The sequence below is a fragment of the Chelon labrosus genome (genome assembly GCF_963514085.1).
Source record: "Chelon labrosus genome assembly, chromosome: 12".
NCBI classification, from domain to species: domain Eukaryota; kingdom Metazoa; phylum Chordata; class Actinopteri; order Mugiliformes; family Mugilidae; genus Chelon; species Chelon labrosus.
This window is the reverse complement of record NC_140345.1, coordinates 22,297,029-22,323,626: the sequence shown is the minus strand read 5'-3', so window position 1 is coordinate 22,323,626 and position 26,598 is coordinate 22,297,029. Positions and strand designations below refer to the sequence as shown.

General features: G+C 43.2%; 1 protein-coding gene across 2 annotated transcripts in view; it reads right to left on the bottom strand.

Moving 5' to 3' along the window:
- The window catches only part of oxr1a (oxidation resistance 1a), a 142,563-nt gene extending 128,781 nt beyond the window's left edge, over positions 1–13,782 (bottom strand). Inside the window, exon 1 of one of the 2 annotated variants that reach the window (XM_084557753.1) lies at positions 13,706–13,782. In XM_084557753.1, the coding sequence (XP_084413879.1) occupies positions 13,706–13,722 (17 nt within the window). In that variant the 5' untranslated portion in view covers positions 13,723–13,782. The remainder of the gene's footprint in view (positions 1–13,705) is intronic. The other variant, XM_084557754.1, reaches the window with a different exon arrangement.
- Between the last annotated feature and the right edge of the window lie 12,816 nt (positions 13,783–26,598).

Here is a 26,598-nt window from a genome sequence, read left to right as displayed (position 1 = left end):
GACACAATCAAGGCTATGCGTATTGGTTCCCTGGCGCGCATGCAGCCGTCGTGCTTTTCATGCATACAGTCCACGAGACCCCGTATGCTGCACACGAACGTCTGCAGAGTTGTCTGTGAGTATGCGGAAATTAATGCACACGAGTTTGAAATCCATTTGTATGAGTGGCACTTGCGTGACCATGCATTGTCACAAGGTGTAAAACAGATCTGTTCCCATCTCATATTAAAGCTCTATGGCTTTCACAGGCTGCTAATGTTGTGTAACATATAAAGACCATATGTGAAAATGATCCAGTTTTGAAATGAGAAATTTGGTCTATGCAATCCCAGCTTTCATGCGTTGTTTATTGTATATGATTTCGTGCACATCACATTTGTGTAAATATGACTCTTTTGTTTCTTTTACATCCTATAGTACCTACATATAATCCTCCCTCTGGATCCCTTTTGGTCACATTATACTGCACCGTGCAGCTCCGTTTACTATAGATGCCATTGTTGGTCTGTCAGTTTCGGGGAAGGCAGAAAAACAAATGAGATCATTCATGTTTTAATGCTTCCTGCCAGATAAGGATGAGCTCAGTGTGCATTCATCAAAAAAAGCAGAGGCCCTGTGACAATAAATTCAGCCGCTGCACTTTTCCTGTGATCACAAAAAAAAAAAAAAAAAAAATGCCACAGCAGTCAGCAAATTGAGTTAGATGCAGCGTCAGTGGGAGATATCTGTACGAGCTGCATATCTGACTCATAACTGCTGAAGCCATTTTGTCTGGACTTGTTTGTTGTTTTTATATTTATTCATCCTTAATCTGTCCTTATATAAGATATGGTATAATCTGAGCCACGGGGATAGAAGCCCAGGCAGAAAAAGACTGCGTTGTTACGGAAGTAGAATATCTTTGAAGCGGTGACAGTAGTTGTTTTGTTTGTTCTAGCGTTCTCCCCGGAGTGAATTACCATGCTTAACAAACACATCTAACCACCCAGAGGTGCTCTCTCTCTGCTGCTTGCTGGCTACCGCTGGCCAGATCTGTATGCATGACATAATACCTTACTGTTAGATATAAAGAGAGGAATTGGGAGTAGCTGCAGGAGCGACAAATAACTCTGATTTCATAAATACATAGCAACGTTCAAATAAGCACTAGCTTTGTTTCCAGCACTGAGAATGTAAAGTCGAACGGTATTCCAGTGTTGTGATGGTGCAGTTGGCATTTTTGCCCCCCCCCCCCGGCTGAGCAGTGTTCACCCTCTGGATGACATTGAGAAGCGCCGCGGCTGCTGGCGTTACAATGCGAGTAATGAAATAAAACGTTAATTTGACTCTTCTTCAGCGCTCACCCCAGGTCAGCGGTCTCCCGGGGCACCAGCTGCCGCACCTAGCCAAGCTGCGAACAATCCATCCAGCGGGAGGACGGGCAGGGAAAGCGGGAACGGAGAGGAGAGAAACGGAGACGGGAGAGGGGTGGTATTGATGAAAGACGAGGCCAAAGGGCATGATTTAATGTACTCGAATGCAAGCTGGATATTTATCATGTGCCTGGGACTGCAGCGTGAGCGCATGCACTGTATACTCGAGGTTGATGATTTGACTTTAGTGTTACTTGCCAAGGACATGCATCACCAATTTTTAAAATCTTACTACCCCCAGTTTACAGAGCTAAAATGATTAATTTCTTTAGTTGACTGAGAAACACAGGAGCAAATTCACAACTCCAAAACCACCAAGCTAGTGATATTAAATTAATTATCATCTCTGGCTTTTGGACACACTCTCTCGCACTGGTTTGAGAACAAAACATTTGGGTACTTGCCGATACCGATAAACGACACTCAGCACATAATTAGTGATAATACCGTATTTCTACCATAAAAAGTACCATAAAAGTGCAATTACTTCGAAGGCTGCACCTGCTACCAGTCGTCCCAAAAGTGCTTAGCATGTGAAACGACTTGCAGAGAAGTCTCCATCCAAGTCTGGGCTAAGCTAATTGGCTAAGTATTCCTTTGAGGCCCCTACAATAGGTGGGTTGGAGACACTGATATTCCAGTAATTATTAAATTGTTTTATTATCGTGTATAATAATGAACTGCGGCAAGCCCATATTTGTTGCTCTAAGAAACTTTTTCTTTCACTGCATCTTACTCCTGTGTCTCCTCAACACGTTGAACCACATGTTAAAATGAGCTTGCCAGTTGTTGATGCATCGTAGGAAGATGTCGGCTGACGTGATACGAGCGATATCTCCGCTAATGCAAACACGGTAGTCGAGTGAAAGGGGGCTGAGTTGAGATTGTGACTGTAATACTCCTTCTGTAAGCGCTCAACACATTCAGACAACCGGAACAGGCGACCAATGACGTGCACTGGGATCATTTCTAGGATGGGAGTGCATATGAGAAGCGGAAATATTAACATCGTCAGACATACACCGTGTATATACTGAAGTGTTTATTCTGGGGTAAAGCTGTCACCACTCTGAGATCATTTCAATGCTCCCAGCTCTCTCACTCTCACTCTCTGTCTCTCCTGGCCACGAGTGATGAAAGCACTAATCTAATCTTATCGAGAGAAGCGCAACACACAAACCCGCTGCATATCTATCTTCGTGGATTAACGGAGCGAAGTGGGAAAAAAAATGTAGAGAAATAACGCGAGTCCGATTAGAACTGATCACTTGAAAGCCTTCTGAATGATGGATGACTCGGGGGTGGGGGTGGGGGTGGTGGACACGAGCACAAAATTGTCAGGAACCTGTCTATGGGAGGGGAGTGGTGAAGCTACCCCCAGCAGTGGTGAAAGCTCGCCTTTGAAGTAGGAAACGGAGCCCGGAACGTAATCCTGCAAAATATAGTTCTATATAAAGCTGCATCAAAATTTCATTAGCTGGTGCCCGTGGCCTGCAGGCTCACTTTCACCAATTTCACTAGGTGACATTCAACCTCTGTACACTGATCTGAAATGCGAGGCCATACATTTCGACTGATTAACACTCCTGAGGATACGTACAGCAGAAATACCTCATTCCGTTAAAGCTACAACACGCAACGGCTCTCGCATCAAACGACAACACCTAGCTTGTGTTTTACACCGTGAGCCCGTGTGTTCGCCGCTTCTGTGCAGCTGTCAAGCACAGAAAGGTCACAATAACAACGGGAGAAAGCAGCAAGGAACGTGTGATCATGTGGTTCAGAAACGCTGAACATTCCTGCCGACTCCTTCCCTCTTGCAGATTTACAGCCTCCAGCTGGAGATGGACGACAGACAGCTCATCAAAATGACTGGCAAGTGCTGGGGCGGAAAAAAACGAGGAGGCGGAGGGTGGAACAAATAACACACAATGTGCCTCGAAGAAACAGCATGCATGTCAGATTCTAAAAAACAATGACCTTATTGTTCTGATGTTGTGGTTTACAGGGTGTGGAGGATCCTTCGGGTGATGCTGCACACCATCCCCAACCACTCACTTTACCCATTGGCAGACAATGCCGGGTAGCCTACGTGTTACCAAAAGACAAAGATGTACTGAAGACAAAGATGTACTCCTCCCCCCAGTGATACAGAAACTGAAATAATCCTGGAAAAAAAGCATCAATACAAGCCCTCATTTGCTGACATGTTATCCCAGTTTTTCAAAGTTCAGAAACAACAACAAACAGCTCCCATACAGAGCAGTGACTTGGCTAATCTCAGGGGCTTGTGCTTGACATTTCTGGGCTGGATGAAAAGGCAAAGATGCAGTTTCGCAGGCAGGGGAACAACATAATACCTCAATTCAAAGCTGAAATCAACACAATTAAGATAAATCTACTGCGCTTACAACACTGTCATATTGACGGTAGATGACATGAGTATGTGTGGTGTAAAAGGACACAGGACACTCACAGAAACAGCTCCAAATAAAGGCTAATGAACGCTGTTGCATGTCTGCTACACAGGCATATCATTCTGAGGGTGTCCCGTGGTGTCTGGCAACAGAATGTTGTTAGTGGGGGCCATTGGGTCCTATGGGTTGAGGCGAGGGGCCTCTGTGGATCATCCCACAAATACTTAGGGTTAGGTAGAGGGTTAGGGTTAGGGTCAGTTTGGGATCTAGTGAATTTGGAGGCCAGGTCAACACCTTGTGCTGTTCTTCATGGTTTTTTTTAGTTGTTCCTAAGCTGTTTTTGTGTGTGTGTGTGTGTGTGTGTGTGTGTGTGTGTGTGTGTGTGTGTGTGTGTGTGTGTGTGTGTGTGTGTGTATGTGTGTGTGTATGTGTCAGGCTGCATCCTGCTGGGGATGACTGCTGCCATCAAGGAGTGTCATTGCTATGGGTTGGGGCTGCCTGGTCTGGTCTAGGTGGGTGCTACATGTCTAAGTAACATCAACATGAATGCTAAGTCCAAGTCCCCCATTCATTAATTCAGCATTTATTCAATTTTTTGATCATTTCTGAAGATGCTAATGGACACGTGCTCCAACCCTAACACTGCAGAAGCATCTGGGTCGCTCATGCTCATTTGTCCGGGACTACGACACGGTATGGCTGGAAAAGCAATCAATCCGATGAGACCCGTGGGACGACTAGAGGGACTAACGCCGTTGCCAGGCTGTTATCGTCGGTCCCTAGTGATTGGTTAGGGAAGATCTATTCCCCTTTGACACGGAAACTCGGAGTTGAGGAAATAATGCACTGAAGATGGAAATGAGTTGAACACGTCTCCAGCAACCGGTGAGCAGCTTTTATTCCCCATATGATGTGATGAAACTTGAGTCACCAGTTCAAAACAGCCGAAGAGAGAGAGAGAGAGAGGCTAGCAGCCCTAGACTAATCCACAACTGAAATGCTGATAGGCTAATTGTATTGCAAGGTATTAAAAATATTACATTTAATGGAAAAAATAGACAATAACTCTGCGCATTGTTTTTTAATCCAACAGAGTTACAAAGTGCACAACTGAACTACAGAGTGCATTGACTTTTGCTCAAATTACTTCTTCTCCTGCTTGAAAGAAATGCTGCAAAATTAGCATAGCTATACCCATGGGTATATATATCTATATAGCTATAACCATGGTGCCCCCAGGTTTCTTTTGTTCTCCAAGTGCATGTGCCGCAACTACTCATAACACAATACCAACCCACACATCTCATGAAAACACGTAGGGTATAATACTACCACAGAGGTTATTATTTCCCAAAATTAAAACTTGAAAAAGGCCACGGCCGCTTTTTATTTCATTTTTTTTCCCCCATTAGACAACAGAAAGAACCAATTTAAACTGAATGCCATCTAAAGCAGGAAAACACAGCCAGTCTAAGCTGCGAGAGTGCTCTCCAAAAGGACCAAGGCCGTGTGTTTTAGACGGCACAAACATAGATCTGCTGTTGTCATGGCAGACCTCGCCTCGTGCCATCAAATACAGCAACAGGCATTTTGTCCATAAACCGACCGCTCTTCAGTCCGACGGCTGTAATGCTCAGCTGGTGATCTGCACGTCAGAGGGGCTGCCATTTGGTCTCCGTCCTCTGATCATCGATGTTCACCTCCACACCAAAATCACAAACGCTCTTTAGACGGCATGCTAGATCGATAGAAGGGTTGAGTCAGTCAAATCGACGGCTGCCTTTGGTCAATAAGAGAAGTTAGACTCAACAATGCTCTCATTATACAGAGAAAGTGACTCGTGCGGACAGGGCGACGTGGAAGAAGAACAGAGCTGACTGACGTTAAATATCAGCGGTCAATGTAAAGATGACAAAGGAATTTAACCCCTTTTGTGTACAGAGGCGTAGTTCAAAGCCATTTAGCATATCTGAGCACATTTACTCTAGATAAGTTGTGGTACACAGTGACGCATACAAGACCTTTTCCTCCGCATTAATCCACACTTACTTTGCATAAAACCGCCAAGACACAGTAGAATTAATGCGTCCTTTGACATTTGATACCTCCCTCGTCCCTGTCTCAGCAGAAAGCCCTCTCCTCATCACTTTCTTGCAGAGATTAGCAATCCTCAGGCTCTCTTACTGATGCTGTCACTTCCCATGTCCAGGACCCGCCGCATCAGAGGCTGCCTGATCAAAATGCTGCCGCCGTGTGCAGTGTAGGTGCAGACTAACTCGGAGCCGAGCGAGAGACTGATTACATCCACATTGTTCTTGCAGGCTCGCACGGAAGCCATCATCCACACTGGGTGTGTTCTCTGCGCTTATTAAACTCCCAGGAGAACACAGATACAGTATGATGTAGTGTTTTAGTGCGACTAGAATCTGCGTCGTCTACTTTTATGACTTTTATGTCATTTCATACGCATCTTTTTGGACGCATCATCAGAATGGCTTCTAATCTCTTATCAGACAGAATTCTTACAAAGTTTTCCCTCTTGAGAGGTGTTCAGCTAAATGGTGACATGTTTGCATGGCACTCAGATTTTCCGAGCCTTACATCTGCCTGAGACTCTTCTGTGATGGATTAGTCTCCGTTTGATTTCTCAACATCAGAGCTAAATGGCGAGCCTGGAGGAAAACTCTTTTCTTTTATCAATTGAGGAATGGCACCAAAAATCTGACGGCCATGTTTGGCATTTTTTTCTTCTTTTTTTTTGCCATTAACTTCTAGCATAGCTTTACGGATGACATGAGTGTGTGTGTGTGTGTGTGTTGCACTATGATACCTTAAGGCTGGCAATGCACCACCACATTCTGATATTTGTGTTTCAGGTTGTACTGTATGTTTATAAAGCTAGGAATAAAGAGATTGAACATAAGCCCAAGAAGTATATTATATGAAGTGGAGTTTCTTCCACCTAGTCCACTAATTTCAAAACACATATCCATATAATTGTTCTTCAGTCATGCCTACTCAGCAGGGAGATCTTGTGCCACCACACTTTCATTAAAGTTTGTTTCTGGGTGAGCATCAGAGAGTCGAATGATCTTAGTTAATTACAAGCAGGAAGTTTTTCAAAAGTGCGTTTTCGACCTTCCTTCCTGTCTGTTCTCAGCAACTAGGTCATTCGAACAGTTGAGCTGCCAAAACAGCACCAGACCTCTGAGCTCTGTGGCGTCTGTCACCAGGACAGTGGTGGCAGCAGATGCTTTTGGTCCTGCGAGCTGCGGGGGCCGATGGGCTTAATCCTGCCCATCCCGCAGATGCTTAATCATCTGCAGGTTTGGGGGTGGGTTCACCGTCTTGGGGCTCTTTCCTGTGCTCCGTGAGCCATTCCTTGAGCAGTTTTGGCAGTGCTTTTAATGCGGTACATGTCTCAGTAACATCCACACGAATGCCAGGTCCTGAAGTTTCCAAGCAGAACGTTGTATTGTCACAAGATGGTCAGTGTCATTTACTTCTCCTGTCAGTTTTAATTTTAATTTTAATTTTAATGTTGTGGCTGATCGGTGTAACCCATGACAGTCCCTCTCTTTCTAACAGTAATCCTCACCACTAACAGATAATAACTATGCTGCCCGGTCAATATTTTGCAATTTTGGAAAGTATAGTATTGTGTGTGGCTTTGATACTACAAAGCTGGACCAGGAAGTCGGTTTGTGATATTGTTGATGGACAGTTTCTTACATTTCACTTCAAATTGGACTGTGGCACACAACAGAAGTACTGCGCTACTGCTGTCTGCACTTCAACTTGCCAAAGTGTCCTGTTATTTGATTATAATGGCCACCTACCAGCCCTTGAGAAACTACTCCTTTCCGCTGCGAGGTTGTAGTATAATTAAATGCAAAAGCTCACTTAGTATTCATCTAAATCAGTCACGTACAGTCCAGCCTGTTGTATATTACATTACAAGTCCTCAAAGTGCAACACAGATGATGCCTTTGAGCGTGCGGCTTTCATGCAATGAGTCACGGACACGCTGTTGCAACAACACCATTTCAAGGACGGTCCAAGGAGAGTCGGCGTGCGGCGTCGGGATGGCAGCCTGTTCATCATGATTGGATCAGCAGGCCTTTGTGGGGGGTTAACACTTCCCAGCATGCACTCTACTCCCCAGACACCATTCTCTTCCCTCGGCATACATAAGTAATCAAGTGCAAGGCCCCTTGATGTCGATCAGCAGCTCAGAGCTACAGTCAGTCAGATATCCAATTACTCTTCATGAAGGTCAGGATGCATGGGGGGGGTCAATGTCGGATCTGATATTTTGTTAAGACTGTAATTACCGATGTGTCGTTATAAGCTTAACTACCATGATGAGGATGTGACATATTGATCGCTGTATGAATGAGGACGGAGTTGCAGGTACAACGTGTCATCACAGTACAAGAGTTGGTCAAGGACAAACTGTGCATATAATGAGAGAGTACGTGGTGAGGCCGATAACAATAAAGGTGTTTACTTTCTTTATTGTTTGGAATTGTTTGTCATGAGTCATGCAGAGACGCCACCACCAGGCAGCCACCTTTCCACAATGTATCATTATAATATCTCCTCCCACACAGTGTGTTTAGCTCACTTTCCGGCCAAGCTGAAGCAGAAGGCTCACTCTTTAACTTTAAACATGAGAAACGAGAGGACGAATTTGGTTTAAAAAAACTTTTCAGATTCACCGCTTTGCCTCTAAATAGTCGAACTCATCGTACTGTAATTCCATAACAGCTCCCACTGAAAGCAATTACCGGTCCGGTCGTGTCACGCCATCTACCCAAGATATCTGTCCGAGCTACTGCCCGCATTGACAGTTATTTCCTGTTCCTGCTGCGACAGTTTCCAAAAACAGCTGGGAGGAAGCTCGAATTGATGACCCAACATGGCTGACAACCGAGGGCAGAAGCCGAATTTAACTTTGTGACAGTTATTTCAGGCACATGTCTCCACAGTTGGAATCATAATGCTTAGTGACTCCAACTGGAGAACCCAGGGTCAAACCGAGGCTGTGTTGTGTTGCAGAGCTGGAGGTATGAGTGCAAACAACTGTAAGCACATATGTGAATTAGGTTTTGTTCTCTGAGCTGAAACATAATTACATTGTTTCCTGTAGAGGGTGTATCCATGCTGATGGCTTGCAGACTTGAACAGTTACAAGAAGATATCTTAGAATGAACAGTCACAGCCAAATGGTTGAAAGCATGGTAACAACAATCTGTGTCCACCCACACTGGTTCATCCAACGGGAGCCAAGAGCCATGCACAAGATTTTTTGCTTGGAGAAAAGACAAAAATAGGCAATAAAAACACCTTGAAACACCTGAGCAAAAGGTTGCCACAAACAATACCCACACTTATGGTACTTAAAAAAACTCTTTCAACATCAATTGTCCGTTACGTTCATGCATTGCATGGTTCAAATCTAAACACTGCATTCAGATTTGAACCATGCAATGCATGAACGTAACGGACAATTGATGTTCATCCGCTTTTATTATCATTACGCAAGGGGATCAGACTTGTGGACGATGACTTTCTGAACTAAGAAGAAAACCAATTCAGCGACTGTCGGCGAGCTCTGCTAGGAAGTGATCCACTTAAACACGAGCCGCGCAGGTCTCTGATTTTGCTGCGATATTGCTGCCAACTGGAAAAACAATCAAGCAATCTGAGCAGCAGGCAGGATTAGGAGGATGTCATTTCCTAGCGCGCTAGCAAGCTGCAGCCGCAACAAAACGGCAGAGAAATTGTAACAAGCATAGGAATACTTCTAAATTAGCAATATTCTCAGGCTGCAACCAAATTTGAAGCCAGTTACATGCTCCTTAAAGCCGCATTCATGTTGAAAATTACATTGGCAGAATATACACACCGACCAGGAATAAAGTTATGACCACATTCCAAATATTGTTTGGCCTCTTGTGCCTCCAAAACATTTGTGACTCATCAGAGAATGGACATGAGCCTTCTGAGGGTGTCCTGTGGTGTCTGGTAACAGAATGTTGTTGGTGGGGGACCTTTGGGTCCTATGGGTTGAGGGGAGGGGCCTCAGTGGATCATCTCACAGATACTTGATCAGTTTGGGATCTAGTGAAGTTGGAGGCCAGGTCAACACCTTGTGCTGTTCTTAATTTTTTCAAGTTGCTCCAAAAAAATTTTTTGTGTGTGCCTGTGTCAGGCTGCATCCTGCTGGGGATGGCTGCTGCCATCAGGGAGTATCATTGCTATGGGGGTGGGGGTGCCTGGTTTGGTCTAGGTGGTTGCTACATGTCTAAGTAACATCCACACGAATGTCAGGTCCAAAAATTTCCCAGCAAAACATGCATATTGTCATAAGATGGTCAATGTTATTTACTTCACCTGTCAGTGGTTTTAATGTTATGGCTGATCGGTGTATCTCTCTTGCTACTGAAAGAACGTAAAAGGGCACTTTCACTCATTTCTAGGAATCTCCATCCAAAAATCAATCGATTAATCTATTGATACAGTTTTTACTCTATTACTCTATTAATTATCTATTTAATTCAATTCAATTTTATTTATATAGTGTCAATAACAATACAAATCATCTCAAGGCGCTTTACAAAATCCGGTCTGAAACCGGCCGGGTAGAGACAGAAAAGAGAGGAACGAGATAAACATAAATCTGTATGTATATTTATATGTAACTAGACAGTTAATCCTTTGGTTAACTTACCACTAGATATTAGCTTTAACTTTTGCCATAAAACTTTTATTCAAACATTTTCTCATAACAACATATTCTAACATAAAATCAGTGAATGATGAAACCACTTTAAACTTTTGCCTAACAACACTATTCATCACAAAAGATTCAGTCATTGTGGACCTAATTAGGAAAGATGTTTATTGTGCCATTAATTAGCTAGATAGCGTTGAGGGTGATGCGACTTTAATGGCTTTAATGCTGGTGCTGATTTTAATTGGAAATACACCTGTGTTATTTATTGACAGAAGGTCGCTCGCGGCCGTAAGCATAGCTGTTGAGTTCATGTCTGGAAAAACAACAGATAAAGACAACGACGACGATGTCTCCCAGGCACAATGAAAGACTAAGACGACCAGCAATCCAATTACATTTTCATATGCACATAAAGACACACAAAACAAAGCTGCATTCAAAGCTTGCTTCTTGCGCCCACACTTCATTTCATTCGCATCAAAGGCAAACCACTTTGTTAAGACGGCAGCAAGATTCAACTTCAATATAAGTCTTGTAATTATGTTCTTCTATTGTACATACAGCAAATGCTCCTGGAGACGAGTCGACGAAGAGAAAAACTATTATTAAAAAGCCACTGATAAAGGCACATAGGAATATGTGACAGACGCACAGACTTCCTCAACCACTTTATATCTCGTTCAGCAGTTTAGCGAGGGGGGAAAAAAATATGCTTTGTTTCATATTCAGCAAAAACGTAAATGTGTTTGAATTTCAAGATGGCAGCTTATCACAGTCATTTTGGGCGTATCCATGTCATCGGCTGTGCTGACGCAGCTCCCTGAAGACGGAGGGCTGGCTTGGTTTAATCATCTTCTCACTCTCAGTCTGAGGATCTCACTCGGTGTGATAAGACAGGTGGATGGATGCGGCATTGTGACAGCATTCATGCCCCGTCATATTGTGATACTTTAACCTCCTTCTCGCTCCCTAACAGAAACTCTCTGCTGCAAACACACTGCTTTGCTTTCAGCGCCGACATCTCGCCCCGGAGGGACAAAACCAAAAATAAACCTCGGTGGCTTAATGTTTGAAAGAGTGACAATCAAAGTGTAGGAGCAATCGATATCGAACCAGCAAACTGGCGACTTCTCTTTGTCGATGTAAATCAGGACTTGAGAGGTGAGTGTCGGTCTAATCTCACCAAGTGGTTCCCACACTGTGGCTTCTGCCACAATACAAAGGCCCTTCACATATGGGCTTTACTGCAGATAAGAGTGTGTCTGTGTGCAACACCTGCAAGGACAACGGTGGGTATCTGATCTTAAAACTCATCCTGCTGTGCTGAGAAAGTAGAATTTAGATCCCAGTTTGAGATGCAAACATAAAGATTTTGCTTTTTAAAACATATCTCAGCATTCAAGGCAAGTTTTATGTCCTCAGAAAAGGTTTGGGAGGGAGGTTGTAGGGACTGTTGGCTAACTGCATCACCAGCAAAAATACAGAATTACCCCCCCCCCCAATAATTTGTCACCTGATTCCAAGGAAAGACAAAATCAGGCTTCTCTCTTGAGGCTCATTTAAAGTACTGCGAGACATAGACGGCATAACTTATGCACGTAGCCTACGCCAGTGTGAGATCCACTTTTAACAATGCCGACAATGAAAGTTTCGCCCAATCTCCGACAGTCTTCAGTTAACCTCTCCTCGATGTGTTCCATCTTTATTGATGCAAAACAATTGATTCTAAAATTGCAGAAATGGAGAAGCAGTTGGAAATACTCAAGTGTATGAGCAGGTATCAGTTTCTGGTGATGTGTGGGTGTTCCCGTAAATCAAAAGAACGTTTTCTTTTCCTTTTACTATTGCATATTTGAGTATATATTAAACGTATTGATCGTATAGGCCCTAAAACTATCGCACAATTACTCTTAAGCTGCACTGTAAGACACACCCACGGAGCTTTGTGTTAGAACAAGAACCTGTGTAATTTCATTGAAAGTTTTGCTTCTGAGCCATCAATTTATTTTTATGCACTTTCAGTTTATTCATTATTGCTGGTTTCTCTGGAGTCTTTTTCAATCACTACGGCAATGAATGATTTAAACCCACAGTACTACCACAAAGCACAACGCATCAGCATAAGCTGCGCCTACACAAAGCTTCACGGTCCTGCTGTGCATTATTACTGGTGCAACGCTACAGTCCAGCTTTTGAGAGGGGTTGTGCGGCATGAAGATTCTGCATGATCACCATGTATTGTGTGTATGCTGCACTTTTGTCTTTTAGTCATCAGTTTATATGGAGAGAGAAAACTTATTTCCCCTGACAAAACGACTGCACATTTCAAATGTCACCTAATCGTTCTGGACATTTTGCGCTCCTGTTTAAAAAGTCTCTCCAAACCCAATTTAAATACATATATATATATGTTGTTAATGTTTTTCCTAGTATAGACTGTCAACAGCAGTAATCCAGGCTCCATATTCTACATCTGCTGTTCCTCAGTGATGGCTAAAGGCTATGTAAAAATAAATAGGCCAACAGATTATAACATTATTGATTCAAAATGTACCATTCCAGTACTCGACAGAGTTAGCAATCACAATCGGTTTATAACGGATGCTCTAATATAAACCAAACTAACCAATGTGACCTCTTCCGCCTGGCAGTAAACATCCAGAAGAAAAAGAAAAAAAAAAAAAAGTCGATAAATGATTTATGCAGACTGTACCTGACCACAAGTCACATTAAAAATACAGAATGCACACATAACCAAGTAGCACTGCAAGCTGGGCTTCCTGCACGTCCTGCAATCGCTCAATGAGAGGATTAACAAGAAGGGCTGTCGGCTGCCTTAGAAATACGGCAAGAGAAAATAGCCATTGAAAAGTGTATAAAGATACTGTGTCTGAAATTATATAATTCAGAGACTTTAAACAGGAGAAATAACAAACGTGAATGTTTGCGAATCAACCTTTCCTCACATCGATATCTAGAGTCATCTGGGGATCGCAGCTCACTAGAAATGTCAGTCATTACCAGCAGAAATCATTTTAAAATGTCCCGAGATTTCTGCAGGTCTTTCGTTTTTTTTCTTCTCATTTTCTTTTTATGAGCATATGAGAATAGATCAAAAGCGACATAGTGCTGACCTTTTGGTGCTGAACATCTTGGCGGAGTCTTCTTTCTCGCGCTCGGAGGCTCTGGGAGGTCGAGGTTTGATGTCGCCTTTTCAAACCTGCATGAAGGACGCACGCATGCCCACACACACACACGCACACACGCACGCACACATATGGGAGAAAGAAAGGGGCGGGGGGGGGGGAGACAGAAGGAGATAACAGTGAGATTTTCAGCATCACAGCGAAGTCACCCTCAAGTTGTACGGCTGCCTCGGCCACGCCGACCTCAGCGGCCTCCATTAGCCGGCCTCAAACTGAGCGATTCAAATTGACTGGGCATGGCAGGAGGCAGCAACCAGAGCATAACTCGGCCAACATGTCGCAGACAATGCAAGGAGTCGAATGGCACTCTCAATAATTATTTGCCTTACCTCGCCACAACAGAACCCCTTTAAAGCAGAATGCAATTAATTAGAGCTGAAGATCTACTGGAACAATGAGGGCCAATTAAAAAGTAATTAAAAAAGGGAACTATATATCTGCTTGTGTCTGCAAACATGTCACACGTAGGACACTAAGCAGCACCTTCTGCAAGTGATTAAATCCCCAAACTGGATCTCGCTCTATACATCTGTGTTATGCCTACCACAATGTATAATGGCTGCGAGTTAGCCTCTGCTCTTTTATGTAAAGGTTATCAGAGACTGTGGAGGAGGAGCTGGAGTAAAAGAAGATAGGGTTCAATAATTAATGCCGAGGTCTATACAGGCTTCACTTCTCACCCTCTCTGTCTGTAATGAGATGAGTGGAGGGCCAGAGGGAAGGAGGGTGGGAGAGAGAGGGAAGGAGAACGGAGTGATTAAAGAACACACCTCGGCCCTATCTGACACCCCCCCCTCCCCTCCCCTCCCTCCCCATCAGTCAGACACATGAGCATGTACACACATAGACACCATCTCATTTGTAACACCTTGAGTTTGTTTCCCTGCTCCTACACGCTGGCAGGGAGCAGGGGAGCGCTGAATAAGCAGGCAGAAAGGTTAACACAGTAGTGCGACACTGGAAACATCTGATAATTCATTCAGGTGACATGGAGACCACGGATGTACTCGGTTCTGTAAGTAACCCAAGGCTGCACAGCAGCCAACTTGGTGACTTGCCTCAGATACAGATTATTCTCATTTAATTATGTCTTCTTTGGCAAGACGGAGTTTGCAAACAACAATATTTTAAACACAGCCTGCAGTTATTATGAATTGCTCCAACAGTGCTCCGACGAACACTTGCTAATGCAATTAGGAGGATTAGAGGCTTAGAGTAGCGTCACAGAAACAAACCAAACAACACGTTTAAGACAAGTGCCACCAGATTTTCAAGCCATCAAATGCAGCGGCACTGAGTCTGATTCTGTTCCCACTACAAGAGGTTTCCCCAGGGACCAAGAACCTTTGGAGGAACTCAGCTTACCTGCGCGCAAGAGCATCTGAGAAACCAGGGTCTAAATTAATTTAAAAAGGGACCTGTTTCACCTGCTGAGAACATCACTGCTCAGGATGTAGTACTTTCTGATGGTTCATTAGTCTTCAGGTTGGGGACTGCAGCACTGATCTTGGTTTGGTTTTCCCTGTATTTTACAACTTGCAACAACTTAAATACTTGCAAACAAATGTATTTTGCCTTGGTTCATTGTGCTACGACACAACAGCATGGAGGTGCAGAATGAATCCTAAGATAAAAGGACCAACAGTTAAGCACAGGTATCATTGCCACTGACAACTTTGTGCAGGGAGGTGCATATGCAACATGGACATCCTGGAGGTACAAGTTTGTAAGTAAACCCATGTCTACAGGCATCTTTACAACCATTAATGTGGGACCATAGGGATTCCCAGATAGCCCTAGCTATTCTAATTGGATTACGAGTCTGGTGACGCACCATTTGGATTTTATCGTGGGGTGTGACACAACCAATAATGAAACAAAAGGATAGTCCTAAAACCAATCAGAGCTATTTTGCCTGATGCTCAGATCTCGTACATGACCACATCCCAGTGAAGTCTGGCACAACAGATCTTTGCTAAACCATAATCAGTTCCCAATGGAGCAGTTGCAGACTATCTTTCCACCACAACAACTTTATGGGCAGGGAAGTTGGTCTGGCCTCCGGGTTAAAACTGCCAAGAATTCAAGGAGGAGGCTTGCTGCAACAAAATAGATGACATTTTACCGTAAACTATATTAAGACCACTCTTGAGTTTGAATTGCTTGTTGTATGTCTTTTCTAGTGTGTAGATTGCATGCTTCACAGCAGTTGTTCAAGAGAAGACTGCAGCAAATCAAGGCCAAGGCGCAGAACTGATGCAAATTTTGGTGCAAGAAGTGTGGGCTATTGTGTGATGGAAAGAATGTGAAAGTTACCAACTATACTAATGGGATATACACCAAGTCAATTCAACCACAACTATAATTCAAAAACTGGAAAACTGTAACATGGGAAATGAATAAATTTATTGGTACTGCCACGATAGGAGAAAATAATCAAAGCTAAATATGCAAATTCCGTTCGTCATGCCCGTTAGCTTATTGGGCGACCACCAAAGGACAAAATGAAAATTGAAAATAAACAGGCAAGCAGAAGTCACTTCAACCCGTTTAGATGCTGGTGTAGTGCCTCCTCTTCGATTCAATTGTCTGCCATGACTTACAGCACAAGTTTGTTTAATCTGTCTCATGTTTCTCTCCTTGAACTCTTGTCTTCCTGCTGCCAATCAAGCACAGACAAGCACACACAGTCTGTAGTCGCAGACACAGAAAAACAGAGTTTCCGATGTAAGGCCAATGTTTTCTCCTCCTCTCATGGTTAGGTTATCCTCAGCGTTGTTATGGCTCATCCTCTGCGTACCATGAAAACTAAATATTATAACATCTCATTTGCCAGTTGTTGACATATCACCAAAACGGCGTACTGAGCGACTTCACAGCAGTACATCACACACACAAACATACAGGTTCTTTCTTTACATCAAAAACGTTTCATACCACTATGGCATCTCATTAACTACCTCACCAATACAAGGCTGCAGGTGCACGCATAGCAAAAAGCCAATTATTGTAAAATATTTCATTTCATTAAAGCAAAGGGTTTTATCTAATCTGAGGGAAAATTCAGAGCCCAGGGAGCACAGAGAGATAATTTGAAAGAGTCGCACAATTTCCTTTCCCATTGCTGCTAAAATGTGACTCATCCTCCCATTCGTCACAGCGTTGCAGGGCTTTGAAATGATTACAGAGTGCTCCGCTAAACCCAGCACTCCCCTCAGAAAAAATAATAGCAAACCTCCAAGCTTCCGTGGATCTATACCAACCCGAGAAAACAAACTGGAAATGCATTCAGACAGTATGTGGAATTATATGAGGCCAGCGTCAACTGCCAGCGGGCTTAAAGTGGGAACACGCTGATAAGATTCTATTTTAAGCAATAAAGTGTGAGAAAAGAAAGTTCAAAACATAAACTGTATTAATGAAAATAGACCCAGATCGGGTTAGGGGATGGTCTCTTGCGAAAGTAACCATTGCGAACATTTGATTCATGATATCTGAATTAAGTTCAGAGATAGAACATTTAGATTTTTTTTTATTTTCCGGCAGACATCCACTCATAAACTTTCATGTCCCACCAGTTCAGAACCGTACAAGGTTAATGTTTGTTGTCTGACCTGGTCTACATTAATAAATGTAACGTAACAAGCTCAGCGCTGTGGAGTCTAGGTAGAGAAAATAACAGCTTCCCACTGAGGAATCTCAGATGTTACAGAAAGTAGACTATGAAATTTGCTCTATCACTGGCCCGCAAGATCAATTCAATTCAATTTTATTTATATAGCATCAATAACAATATAAACTCTCGCAAGACGCTTTACAAAACCCGGTCTGTAACCCCTAGAGCAAGAAAGTAAGTGATGAAAACAGGAAGCTTTTCATATGCAGTTCCTTTTTATGTAGGACTGTGCATCATTGTTGCATGCAGTTCAAGTAAATTGCATTATAGAAAGTGGCACGTGTACTTGTTAAAATGGCTTTGCGAACAGGTTTTCCTTTTCTCTTGTGGATTAAAAGAAAAGCTGTTAAATACGAAAGCCAATCATACTAAGAGCTGACTGTGATGTAGATTACTTTGTAATGTTGCCTGTATTTCAAAAGTATACTGCAATCCAAGATTTAAAAACTCTCAACGAACCCGGTTAGCTGGAAGAATCATTAAAGTTATTATTATTATCTGACTAACTCCAGATTAGCCTGGGCTCGAATAATCTTTGATAGATTTTTTTTCCTTGTTATTGTGTTTCTGCCTTTCTATTTTTTTAAATTCCGTGGTGTATATTACACTTTCTGCTGCTGTAACGGTTGAATTTCCCCATTGTGGGATAAATAAAGTATAATCTAATCTAATCTAATCTAATCTAGATGTGGTTGATTCTGCAGATTCAGTTGAGATCCACAATGCCTGTGATTCTCTTAAATTTACCTAAGCCTCCTGCTGACACACTGGCCTCTTAAATTTGACCCCAAAATGCTACAGCTCATTAATAATAGCCACTTAAACCCACAAAAAAAAAACTAGACCTTTAGTGTATTATCAAAGGTACGCGTCCCAGGTGCGCATATATACGTACCTTAAAGGTAACTTATTTGTGGGGCTCATCCGTCTTTCTGAATGGCGCCAGTGCATGAACCCACACCCCAGTGAAGCACCACTGAAGCCGTATGGTTCTCCCCGACAGGAGTGGCCCTTGTCTACTGCTTTCTCTATGGCAAAACAACCTTGTTGGAGGATGTTTTTTCTGCCGAGCTTCATTAAGCCAGCCTTGTGTTTCAGCTTAATTGTCTCTGGGCGTGCAGAGCATTCTGACAAACACCATCAGCATCCAAGCATGTAATGGATTGAGGCGAATCCCTTAGACTGTCGGAGTGACAGCAGGTATCGCCGGTGCGAGGGTCTGCTGAAAGCTGCCGACCGTAAAACAACCATGACGCGGGGATAGTGCGTTCGGCGCAACACGGGCGGCTTCAGGCTCGGGGCTGACGGAGCCGTTTCTCAAAAATACAAAGATGAGCTAAGCATGTATGCAACACGCTGTTAAAACCGCCAACTGCAAACACATCAAGCCAAATGCTGCCAAGCCTCAGCAAGGCCAGATGCTCACTGTATCAAACTCACAGTATTTTAGAGGTAAATTTCAGTTTTTCATGACGGTGGCTTTAGGAACGATTGACAGGATGAGAGGATAGATACAGATATCAGCCGTGCTGGTTTCTGGATGAAACCCAGAGTGTGAGCAGGAGAAGTGGAGCATTGATCAGGGGCAGGATTAGCTGGCCTTGCACGAAGCTAAATCAGTAACCGCAACAGAGAAGCACAGAGAGAAGAAAACAACTGACCACCTTCACGGCAGCTACAACTGAAATATTGTTTTTAAGCACACCAATTTTGTTTTTAGGTCTCGCTCAGCAACAAAAAGGTCTGTACAAGTCATAACTCAGATGATGTGACTATTAAGCCGTTTGTCATTTCTAAAGTTGGACATGGTGAAACATGTATTCTAACCGCTGAGTGCAAGATGGCATGAGAGTACAGGAGTATATACAGTAAAGAGAAACCTATGCCTCGTGTAAACTTGTAAGTATTTGGTGGTTTAAATTCCAAAACAGGCCAAAAAGACAAATAAATCTAAGTCATGCAGCTGCAGTGGCATTTCAATCAGGGCCTGGTTTACTGCAGCGATATGACTCATCTTCCCTTCTGTTTTCCCACTCCTGTCCCCTGGTTGTCCCATTGTCTCTACCTCTCCATTGTTTGCATCTCCCCCCTCTCCACTCCCCCATCTCCGCTTTCTCCCCAGTTCAATTCCTAGGCTTCGGATGCGGCGGCGCAGAGCCCGATTGCAGTATGTTTCCCGAACTAATAGGGGTCACATTAGCCTGCCAGGAAACACAGTGTCATTATGGAAATGCTCAGTCAATTACTGGGCAAGGAATAAACACCCTCTCCGTCATGTTTGAGTCTTCTGTTTGCGTTGGGCTAATGGTAGCAGCGCGCGGTGGGTTATCGTCGCAGGGGCATCTTATCTGTGTCCCCCTGAAGGAGCGCGGCAATATGCTCGAGGTCAGCTGTGTGGGTTTGTTGCGTTGGCCTGCGTGAGAGCGTTTTCCCTGCAAATGAAAAATCTCAGTGTAAAATTTTCCCTCAATGAAGAGGGATAATGGATTCATCGTGTTTGATTTTAGCGTCCCAGCATCACACAGCCATAATGATACTCTTGTATTGGCGCCGTGTTCGGAACAGCCTCTCCTTCTTTTCAGTAATTGGATCTAGATGGAAACGATGAACATGTGACAAAAAAGGTAATAACTTTAACATGTTTAAAGGCTCCCTGCAGCTAGCACGCAGGTCCTCGGATTATATCATTTTATTCCACTGTCTAACAGAGCACCAGGAGGCTCATTTTAGCCTGAATCATCGCTGCTCCGTCTTTTATAACCGGCGCGCTCTGGGTGATATTAAAGTCGCAGCCTATATGCTTATGGGAACGCCGCTGAAATGAGGTTAAACACGGAAGGCCATAAAGGTTTGTTAAAGTACCGTTTCCCATAAACACAAAATTAGGTAACAGTAGCTGATTTCATTTTGTGAAAGCCTTGAAAGCATTGAAAAAATTAATTTTAAATATCATCACGAGATGTGCTTGTAATGTGAGCTTCATGTAAAAGGGATGTCTGAGATTTGATTGCAGCTACAAGACCTTAGGGTCAAATACAAAAGTTCTAGCAAGGTGCATAAAGTTAGAGAAGAAATACTTTAACGCCTTAAGACTCATAATTCACACCTAGGCTGGCTGTCTTTGAAATTCAAATTCAAAAACTGTCCCGGCAACACCTTCTAGGTGTGCTCACAACAGGCAATACAATGGTTCTGTTGGAACAGGAGGCGGCACGAACTGGGAACTGGGCAGCTAAATAGAAGAAAACCCTATAATGTGTTTTCTTCCACATTAGTTTCTCAAGGAATACTGAGCATGGATAAGTGACAGAAGTAACAGATAAAGGCATACCACAAATAACCCTGTTAACATTGTTATATGAAAAAAAGTTTAATGTGCACCAATTTAATTATACTAAAAGCCACCAAAATAAATAGCACTAGGCTAATAGAAGGAAGAAAAAAAAACAGTCTCATCTATTTACTCCTCTAAATTCCAGTATGCTGATAGAAGACACTAAAAACTGTCTTCTTCTTGTGCCCAGAGCACAGAAGTAGACTTGTTGTGCCTGGGCCAGAGGTGAAAAGTGGCTTTTGTTGTCCTGCCAAAAAACAAGCAGCTGTCCAGTTTTGAGGGATGACTGCTTCTGATGGGTAAACACTCATCAGTGATGACTCTCTGCTGCAGACGCCTGCAAACAAAGCATGCAAGGATCCAGTCTGTGGTACTTTCTCTGGAGGTGTTGGATCTTTACGTTCTGCTGCTCTGGTCCAGCAGCCAGGACATTGCAAAGCAGACCAGATATGTCCAGGTATTATAGAAATACGACTCGAGTCTATTTTGGTTACGGCCAATAATTGCAAAGCATAGTACAGCATGCATAGTACAGCACCCTTAATGCGTGCTGTACTATGCATCTTTAAAATGTACTCAGAATGATAAAAACATGAAAAAGACATCCTTCAGAAAGAACATCTTGAATTAAATCTGCACAGAAAAAAGCAAAGGCACAACATGAGAAGAGGAAAAGTCAAGAGAAAGGTGAATGTAAAGGAAGACTTATTCAAGGTTTATTCACATGCTTGCTAGGAATTAGATGAAAAGACGGATGCTGCTCTCATGTTAGAACAGTATGTATGAAGCTGGGACCAAGATAGAATTATCTTAGACTTAAAAAGGAGGGTTTGCAAGCAAGCTTGGCTTTGCCCGAGGGTAGGCTTAGCTTCAAACTTGGCATACAGACAGGACAGTGACAGAAGCACTCTTCTAAAACAAGTTTAATAAAACAACCTCTACCATAACTTCATTATAATCAAATACAGACATTATGATTGCCCAAAGCCTTCTTGCAAGAGTACAAAAAATGTCGTAGACGGGTTTCCTCAATTCCTTCACCTTTTAATGTGAAACTGCATCCATTGCACACGACATAAATGCAAGATTCTTGAATCTTGACAAGAGGGCCAAGCAGCAGCTCATTCTTCACACCCAGGTGAATGTTCTACCCTCTTGCTCGCTTGTTAAGCAAGTCCAGTCAGGATCCGCACAGTCCCGTGAGACTGCGTAATTCCAAGAAAACTACTCATGTTCAGAGCTCACGCTTTACTCAAAATAAACCTCTGCTTTCCTGGATTGAACTATCCCTGTTTTTGAGCGTGCAGGGAAGCTGTGAGACAACCTCAGCTTTCCAACAGAGTTGCTTGTGGCAAGGTATGTGTGAGGGCTAGAGCGCTGTCAGCTTGAGTTAAAGACATGTACACAGTTGGGTTGGGGACTGCACTCTGCTGAGTCACCTCATTGTGTGATATTAGGCTGACAGAGACAAATGCCCATGGAGTGCCAGTCAAAAATGACCCCATCCCCTTGCTTTGATTCAATTAGCTTTCAAGCAGTGTCCCGAAGTGGAACCAAAGGCAGCGTTCCCTCAACTTAAGTGACGGGGCCAAATCAGATTTTAGTCTGCCGACAGCGTCGCCTTCTTCCCATCACGTTACGTGGTGCCGGTTCTGTGATGTATGTCATCTGACTGTCACATTAACACTCCATTCACAAGGTGGGAAATGCACTTAGAACATGCCGTTAATTTACTCCGACAGCTATTGAGATGAAATTTTTGCAGATTTATCACAAAAACATCAAACTGAGCAGAGCAGAGGATGCATTGCACTCAAATCAATTTGAATGAATCTAATGTAATCACTCTATGAAACATCCCAAGTCTGCGCCTGTCCTCTTTCATCCTGTCCACATAATCACCAATCTGTGTCACATGATCGACCCCCAGTGCACCATGGGCCGTGCAGACCGGCCTTACAGAGGAGGGTGGTGTGTTGCTCTGCTCAAGGGAGGAGGAGACATGTCGGGGTCATTGGGCTGGGTTCCTGTGGCTTAGCATAGCAAATCCTCTGTAATCCTCCAACCAGTCCCATGGCACTGTTTACTGTATGTAGGTAAAGCTTTTATGGACCCGGACCAAGCCCGCCACCGTGTAAGCCGCATCCTACGACCGTTCCATGTTCGTCCTCCCCTATTGTTTACTTGTACCTTTTTTAAGAGGACTGCAGAGGACGTTTAATCTCCGTAAGTCTCTTTTGAGATTATCATCATTAGACAGTGGGATAACAGTGAGGAAGCCAGACAAAGGAGATGGAAATCACACAGAGAGAGAGAGAGAGAGGCAAGAAAACAAGTGAGTCTTATACCAAATCGAGACAGAGCCGGAAGGGGCCACTTAATGACCTGCCGTCTAGCTGCATGATCACAGTTTTCTTTTAGATGCCATGTAAACACATTATGGATAAATGGAACCTTCTCTACATGAAAACATAAGACACAACTGCACCTCACAAAAAGGGTCAAAGAGGCATACGAGCTCTGTCCTGCTCTGAAGTCTCTCATCTATCTCTGCAAACTATGTGTTAGACCAGCACATAGCCATAAAGCACCATAATGGAGGAACATATTTCTGGGAAGCTTTAAAATTAACTTTCTGCTGAAATCGCATTACGACAGAAGGCAACAAATCACTGTGTCGCTGCCCTTGTCATCATCTAATTGCCTTGTTGTGGATTCAAGACCGTCACTGCCCGTCTCCCTACATTTATGGATGTTTAGCAAAACCACATTATCAAAAAAAAAAAATTACCGTGCCCTTTGTGACAAACTAATCATGCCAAACTTAAAAGTGAAGCTAAATAAATATGGCAGTTTTATTGCTGCTCCAGGGTGGAACTCAAACATACACCGATCAGCCACAACATTAAAACCACTGACAGGAGAAGTAAATAACTTTGACAATCTTGTGACAATACAATGTTCTGCTGGGAAACTTTTGGACCTGGAATTCATTCGTATGGATGTTACTATAGACATGTAGCACCCACCTAGACCAGACCAGGCACCCCCATCCCATAGCAATGACACTCCTTGATGGCAGCAGCCATCCCCAGCAGGACATAAACGGTTAAGGAACAACGCAAAATAACATGAAGAACAGCACAAGGTGTTGACCTGGCCTCCAAATTCACCAGATCCCAAACTGATCAAGTATCTGAGGGATGCACTGGAACACGCCTGTACAATCCACAGAGTCCCCTCTCTTCAACCTGTATCACCCAAAGGCCCCCACTAACAAAATTTTGTCCCCAGACACCACAGGACACCCTCAGAAGGCTCATGTCCATTCTCTGATGAGTCAGAACTGATTTGGAGGCACAAGGGAGACCTACACAATATTAGGAAGGTGGTCATAATGTTATGCCTGATGGGTGTGTTTGCTTGGCAATTCATTCAACACACAACTGTGCAATTAGTTTTAGCATACATACATTAACACAGACCCAAAGGAAATAACCTAAAGATTAACCAATGCTAATGTTAGTTTCATGTGCAACGGACTGTAGCGCTATTATACAGTATTGAGTGAACTAGTCAAATACGCTATTCCACCTCAGCAGACTATGCAATACCTGAATCCTTTTTGACTCTTTTCAAAAGCTCTCACAGATCAAGGTAAATCTTTTTAAACTATACTGTATACCTTTCAGGCGCTCGAAACATCATACAAGATAAGATAAAAGAACCAAAAGGATCATTGTGAAGCCAGAAGGGTGGTGCTTGGCTGACATTTTGGCTGGAGATCAGAGGGAAAGTGATTTTGGTTGCAGATAAACCTTCTTTTTTTCAGATAATTTAAGATTATCATTCTCACGTGGCACCGTTAAGCTTGAAACACTTGAAACTTTTTATTTTTTTCCAGCTTCTACAGTTTGACTTCAAGAGGTGGTTTGAGCGTGGATTAGCACCAGCCAGTTACAGAAGCAGACTTAAGGCTCAGTCTGCTCTGTTAAGATTTAAGAGCTCTCAAAGAACCGCTGGAGAACCATGTGTTTTACAAATGCATACAATTCCAACTCCTCGCTGGCTGTGTGGCACTATCTGAGAACAAATGAAAACCCTCTCACGACTCGGAGGGAACATTAAGCAGGCCAGTTATTTTGCAACGGATCGCAGTGCTTAGGATGCACAGGACCCCCGTGGGACTGCTTACATCTGCACGGAGCCCCTCGCGGTTAATACACCTTAGCATTACGGAAGGTCAAACACCGTGAGCTCTGCGTGAGAGCAGGCTGCGCTACGTGCAACAGCTCATTGAAAAGCAGAAATGTAACAGCTTAACAGTGACACTAATTCAATTTGCGTTTTCAGGAAACACTGCCTGGCAACCAGTCAGATGCGATGCTAGTAATTCAGTGTTTGTATTCCTCCGGGCAGCGCAGCGGTTCTCAGCTCTACCTGAGAGATGTGTGCGCGTATCTGTGTGTGTGCTCGCGCATTAATGAGCTTGCAGGCATACATGAGATAGTGGCAGCTGTTGAAACACCACGAGACTGTACAGCCTCTCACAGACGGGAGATGCCGAATTTTGTCGTGGCCATCTTGATAAACATCAAGCCTCAGCCCTTTCAGCCTCAGTTTATCAGCACGAGAGAGAGAGAGAGAGAGAGAGAGAGAGAGAGAGAGAGAGAGAGAGAGAGAGAGAGAGAGAGAGAGAGAGAGAGAGAGAGAAACAAAACAACAAAAGCACAGTTTGACATGCTGGAAATACAGATAAGGAAACATTTTTATAAGAAGCCAACCTAATTGAATTTGTGCCTTTTTAAAAACGGCGTGCATGCGATGATTTGTGCAAAGTGAATGTAGTTCAGATTCATCAACATGAATCTCAACGCATAATCAATTGGTAACAGCTAGCACTCACTGATGATGGAAGGGTGAGGGATTAATCAAAGGCAGCAGGACCGTGCATAATTTGATCATGAGAGTCATCGCTCAACGCGAGTCTGCATGCGCGTGTGTCACTGATATCACTTACAGGAATGACAGTTCTGGTTATCAATGACATGACGGGCTGGATTTTTATTTCATGCATTTCGTCCAAATGTCCTGTAGATTACTACTACTGCCACGCCTTAACATTTAAATTGGTCTTTACTTGTTAAAAAAAAGCTGAAACTATTTGTTGATTAATCTAGTGCAGGGCTTTAAATTACTTTTTCATTAAGCAATTCATCGCTTAGGCTCGGAAATGAAAACAGCACAATTACCTCCTCACAGCCTTTTCAGACAAAAGTCTATATACCCCAAATACTAAGTTTACAATGATTTGAGAAGCTTGCGTTTAGCATATTTTACTATTTGTGCTTAAAAGCTACAATTGATTTTCAAAAAAAAAAAAAAAAGTTATTTGCCCGTCCACTGACTAAATGAACATCTGAGTCACTCTCGAAGCAAAGCACCATATTACCAAGGCAGACTTGCTTGTCTGACGTTTTAAAGCATTTTAAATTGTGCACAATTAGGCTGCAGATTTTTTTTTTTTTGACATATCTCACTTTCTTCCAACATCCTACGGACGATTAACCAAGCTGATATCCTGCAGATGATCTGACGGTTGGTGGAGCAGCTCCCTTTTAGAGAATGCTTTTACACGGATTAACGGTAGCGTTGGTAGAAAAAGGTCTGAATGAGCTGCGCTTTGGGCGATTATAATCAGAGAAAATGAGCATCACAAAAACAAGTTATGTCATTTTTACGATTTGTGCCATTCCTGCGCCTTACTCTACTCTGAGCTGACCTTAAATATCTCGCCAACTTTGAGCGAAC